The sequence below is a fragment of the Terrapene carolina genome, unplaced genomic scaffold, assembly GCF_002925995.2.
Source record: "Terrapene carolina triunguis isolate 2854851 unplaced genomic scaffold, T_m_triunguis-2.0 Scaffold96, whole genome shotgun sequence".
In the NCBI taxonomy this organism is placed as follows: domain Eukaryota; kingdom Metazoa; phylum Chordata; order Testudines; family Emydidae; genus Terrapene; species Terrapene triunguis.
Genome location: NW_020664447.1, coordinates 40,295,093 through 40,301,092, shown reverse-complemented (window position 1 = coordinate 40,301,092; position 6,000 = coordinate 40,295,093). Strand labels below are relative to the sequence as shown.

At 43.1% G+C, this 6,000-nt stretch overlaps 1 protein-coding gene across 1 annotated transcript in view; it reads right to left on the bottom strand.

The window, feature by feature from the left end:
* Positions 1–6,000, bottom strand: part of LOC112104900 (cytosolic phospholipase A2 epsilon-like) — a 45,388-nt gene that overhangs the window by 23,812 nt on the left and 15,576 nt on the right. The window contains exon 6 of the mRNA XM_024197502.1: positions 3,499–3,539. Coding sequence (XP_024053270.1) covers positions 3,499–3,539 — 41 coding nt within the window. The remainder of the gene's footprint in view (positions 1–3,498; positions 3,540–6,000) is intronic.

Below are 6,000 nucleotides of genomic sequence, written 5' to 3'. Positions count from 1 at the left end.
ATGTAACTCATGTTATTAGTGAGGTATGGAACATAGTCATAATAATTTAGAGTCAGATCTTCAAGTTCATGTACATTGTTGCTCCATTGACTTAAATGACTTCCACCATTTGCGACTCTGGCCCTTAAGTATTAAATATGTAAATATGCTACCCAATATTCTTTCCTTTATCAGGCTAGCTGTTATATGGAGCTATATAGGGAACATGAGCATATAAAACCAGAGACGGATGGTATTTTATTCTGGAGGGTGTGTGGAGATGCTGCAACCTGCGCCCTACACATTCGCAGTTACGCAAAGCCAATTCCAGGAAATGGACCCCAAAGCTCCTGATATTTGGTTCCTGTGTTGTTGGTAAAAGTTGTAGTTAGACAGATACTGTCATTACAGTTCTTGTTTCAGGCAAGGGTGGGCAATTATGTTGTGTTTAACAAATACAAGATAAGATGGATTCCTAGATAGATAAATATGTACTTTTGAACTTTTTCACAGGAAGACCTGGCCTCCCTGTTTTTCAATAGCTGCCACACTCAGCTCAGTGGCCTCTTGATTCATGAGCCCGCTGTGGACCTGATTCTGTTCTCACAGACACTAGTATAAATCTGGAATACATGTACTGAAGACCATGAAGTTACAATGGTGTAAAACCTGGGTGAGCTCAGGATCAGGCTATAAGTCTGGGTTTTCATGTCACCTGCCTCTCATCTCCTGAAAATTCCACTGTCCTGTGAACATGGTAAAGAATCACAGAAAGTGTCACTTCTAACACTTTATTGGAATAAAGAAATAATTATGAGCTCCAAAGCTACTTTGTCTGTCCCTCTCCTTCACTTTCAAGCTTCTGTCAAAAACCTTCCCCAGTCCCACCATCATGCCTGACTTCCTGCTTCAGATGTAAAGAAACAATATACATAAAGCTTCAGAAGCCACCATCCCCTGTGCCTGTTGCTCTGATTTCCTTCTGCCGGACCCAAAACAGCTAACTAATGTAATCAGCTGCTCTTAGCACAGTAGGGGAAACTTCCAGAAATAATAAATAAATTAATTAATTAATGGAGATATCCTATCTCCTAGAACTGGAAGGGACCTTGAAAGGTCATCGAGTCCAGCCCCCTGCCTTCACTAGCAGGACCAAGTACTGATTTTTGCCCCAGCTCCCTAAGTGGCCCCCTCAAGGATTGAACTCTCAACCCTGGGTTTAGCAGTCCAATGCTCAAACCACTGAGCTATCCCTCCCCCCCCCCCCATATAGTATAGCAGAGTTAAAGCAACTAAGGACCATTTATTTACTAAAAACTGCAAAAAACATGCTTTCACCTTTTGTGATTATTATCTTTTAACATTCACATTTTACACAACTTTTTGTACATCTATTTACATTTATTTCTTCTATTTTACATGTTTTTTAAAAATATTTTCCTTCACATTTCCAAACAAGGCAGGGAGTGTGTGTGACATGAAAGCCTTTGGAGGGGGGCTGAAGGGCCTTCTGCTGCAGTTCCTAGAAGACTGAAGCACCTCCTCAAGTCGGGACAGCTGAAAGACAGACAGAAGGAAGAAAGAATGTCAAGAGTCAACAACCCATTGGGCCCTCTAGGTTCCCGCAACCTCTTTATACACTGACAATACCTTTTGGTTTGCCAGGATCTGCCACAAGTCCTTGCCTGCCCCTTGGTATCAGGGCCTAGGCTATATTAGATCACGGAGAAAGGGAATATTGGCCAAGCCAAGCCACCCAGCTAGCCTGGATCCTATCCCTTCAGCACTTCTCACAGGGTCGCCCCGTTTCTGGATCCTACCAGTGGAAACATGAAAGAGAAAGGAAACATGAGTATTGATTAAACACAAAGTTTAATACACAACAAAAATCAACACAAAAGGCACAAAACAATCACCTAAATAAAAATAACTTACCTCCTCAGTCATTGCTACCCAGGGGCAAGCAGTTGTCACCCACACACAGGCCTGGGTTATGGGCCCACAGGCAGTGGGCAATGTGTCTGCCATGGCTTGGCTCAGCTGTTGGTGCAAAGGCAGTCTGCAGGTAGGTGCATGCGCAGCTACTTGGGCTGGTCAGAACCAAAGTATTTGGTTCTTGGACCATACTATTGATATTGATACTAAGAAGTGGGGCTCTCTAGTGACAGGTATACACCTGTCAGACTGCAGGTAGTCATGTAAGGAGTGGAGGCAGAAGGCTAGAGAAGGTTTTCATCACAGTCACAGAAACCAAACAACCAAAATATTTTCTTCCCTTTAAATCAAAGTGAATTGGAATGAATGCATAAAATTAATTTCATGCTGCCGTCTGGTGATGAAATAGTATGGAAAATTCAACAAACATTTTTAGAAGTCAAAAGGCATAACTTTTCCACTGAGGTCACACTGCAGGCCAGAGTCATGAAATCAACAAAGGAAAACGTTAAAGGATCACTGTACTGTGCTGCAACCACCTTTCTGGGCCTGTGATTACACTTTCTAAATAAAATTATTATTTTAAGATCTTGGTAAGAAAGTAACAGACCCATACAAATAAGCTTTTCTTAATAGCAATCAACAAGACCTTGATTTAAGCTGGGGAGACAACAGGCAATAACCACATCAGGCGAAATTACTTTACATGAATGATGATTGAGGCTACGATTATGTCATGGAATCCGTGACTTCCATTGAGTTCCATGACATTTTCTGCCCTGGGGCTGGAGTTCCCAGCCAGCCCTGCCCCCACAGCTCCTAGCCCCCGCCCTGGTGGGGGACCCCGCAGCTGCCCAGCCAAGGCAGGCAGCAAGGGGCTGGTGGACCTTGCAGCTGCCCAGCCGCCGCAGGGGGGCAATGACTCCCCGCTGCTGCGACAGATGACGGGGGGACTCGCCGCAGCAGCCGGCCAAGAGACCCCGCAACTGTCCAGCAGCGGTAGCTGCGGGGGGACTCCCTGCAGCTGCCCAGCCGCAGCGGGCCATGGGAGGACCCCCTGCAGCTGCCCAGTCATAGCCAGCAGCTGGGGGACCCCCAGCTGCCACGGGGGCAAGGGGACCCCGCAGCAGCCCAGCCCCGCGGGCAGGGGGACCCCAGAGCTCCCACGCACCGCAGCAGTGGAGCACCCGAGAGGCTTAGCAGCAGTGGGTGCTGAACCCGCCTATCCTTTTTGTCAGGGATATTTTTAGTGAAAGTCAGGGACAGGTCATGGGCTTCTATGAATTTTTATTTATTGCCCGTGACCTGTCCCTGACTTTCACTAAAAATATCCGGGACAAAAACTTAATCTTGATGATCATTACATTACATGACAAGCTACCATACTCAGCTATGGAAATAAGTTGTGTACATCATTCCACTCAAGAATCCTTAAGAATTTGGAAAAAAGAATTCTGGTGGGTCTGGATATTCCTTAGGCGGCAGCAGGCACATGGAACACATTCCCCATTGCCAATTTATTACTTTCAAAGTTGTTTTTCTTCTACCAGTTAGAGAGTCTATAACATTCAAGGTTTTACTCACAGGTTCTGCAGTATGAACTCCACCTCCATCTCCTCCTGTTCCTGAAAATCAAAAAGAAGTGAATGAAGTCAATATGCAATAACCCTTCCACATAAAGGTAACTTTGTTGATTGTATGAGCCTGGATCCACAGGTGTACAAGGTGACTGTATTGGCAGGAAAAAATTAGCAAAGGTTACTTTAAAAAAGCTCCCTGCACTTCAGTGGAGATGGACATCACTGAATGAGGAAGAGACATTCTTAACTCTCCTAGCTAACATATCTAGCACCTTACCACAAATGCCATCATTGTTACCTGGACATAAGACATTGGGCAGATCTGTTTCCTGCCAACACCCACCATCCTAGCTATATTCTTCTTCTTCTATGATTCCCATCCATCAGCTAAACAGCAATGATTGGGCCAAATGAAGTCTTTCCACCACTTTCTGTCTTGTACCAGCTTCATAGCTTTCTTCATCTTTAAACCTTATTGTTCAATGTCTATCCAACACATCATCTTCTAGTCTAGTTCCTTGCACTCTGGTATGTATCACCATGTATGGTATCCTTTCCAAGTCCATTCTTGACACATGTTCAAACCATCGCAGTCATCTTTCTTGAATTTTCTGTAATAGCATTATTTTTTGCCCTTGGTGTTTTCTTATCACTCCATTTTTTATTTTCTGTGGTCTTGAAATTCTTCGTATGTCCTTCAGCTTCAGTCAGTTCATATCTGCTGTCAATGTCTGTCCTCATACTCCAGCGTTCTGACCCATGCAGCAGTAATGGCACAATTGTCTCATACATGCTGATTTTCATTTTTATGGAAATGTGTTTAGCTTTCCAGATCTTAGAGTTTTCCAAATGCAGTAGCAGTCAGTCTGATGCTGCTTCTTATGTCATCTTCACAATTCCCATTCTTTGATATTAGTCTTCCAATGTACACACATTTTTTCAATTGTTCTAGTTCTTTGTCTCTGACTTTGATCTTCTCCTCGTCTCCCAGTTGCCATAACATTTATCTTCTCTGTGCTGCTCTTCAGTCCAAATTTTCTGCTTTCCTGATCTACCTTGTCAGTTATTCCCTGTAAATCCTCCTTGATCGATGCTTTGAGGTCAATATCATCTGAGATTCTAAGATTATTCACTGTCCTCCAATATAACATGACTTCTCCCATTTCATCTCTCAGTCCTACAGCCATTGTTGCTTCCAGTATCAAGCTGAACAAATCTGGTGATAGCATGAATCCTTGTCTTACTCTTATAGCCATCTTGAATCATTCTATCAGATTCTTGTCTACTTTCACTGCACTCATCTACATACTGTAGACCAGGGGTAATCAATAGGAGGAACACAGGCCAAATCTGGACTGCTAGACACTTTTGAATGGGCCCCAAAATCTTTTTATTTACTTATTATCTTTTTTAATTATTATTTTCTCTGGAGTCTGGACCTTGACTGTACCTTGACCAAGAAATTTGGACCTTGCCAAAAAATAATAGAAAACGTCTACAGTGGGGGTAGTCTATCACCTTGATCAACTTTTCAGGGATGCCAGACATTCCCAAGACTTGCCATAACCCTTTCTGACACATGCAAGTTTGAAGTTTATAAAGTTGTTGTAACAGGTTTGGTTCCCAGAGAATGTTCCATTTCTCCAATACCTGTCTTATTACAAAGAGCTGATTTACTGTACTTTGTCCCAGTCTAAATCCAGCCTGTTCACCTGCAAGCATCAATTCCACATAGCTCTTCATTCTCTTCTGCAAATCTTGGTGAATGCTTTTCCCAGCACAGTCTTGGTTGTGAATCTTGTTAAATAGCTGGTGCATCATCTTTACTGTGTGTTCCTCACCTACTTGCAGCAGCTCTGCAATTATTTTGTCACTTCCTGGCACCTTTTTGTTTTCAGCTTTCTATCAAAATCTTTTCTACTTCTTCTAAGAATTCTGGCATCTGCTCTCCCTCATTAGTGCCGGGAAGCTTCCCCAGCACCATTTCATCACCTGTGTTCAGCACGTTTTACAGTTCTTCAACGTAGTCTTTTCCCAGCTATATATACTTTGTAAATTATCAGTTAGGAAAATTCTTTGAAATACTGGGCCCAATTTCCAAAACAGAGCACCTAATCTGTATGCTGAAATCATGCTCCGGATTGCGTGAATCAACATTTAGGTGCCTTGGTGCCAATGTGAGTATCCAGAGGTGGGATTTGGCTATTCTACTTAGGCTGCTCATGTTTGAACATTGAACTACCTAGGTAAAAATTATCAGCTGTTTTTATACCAGTTCAATCCAAACTGACTGGAAAGTCAGAGCTACTAACTCATGGGAAACAAGTTATGACCGAGTAATTCTGAATAGTGCTATCGGGTGCTCAAACTCTCTGGAAAGTGCAACCTTTGCAAGTCAGTGGAGAGATTTGTTCCCAGAAAAAAAACAAACCTGACCAACCGTATCAAACCACAGTCAACTTCCACTGGTCAAGAATGTTGAAATTCTGGCCAAACTCTTCATTAT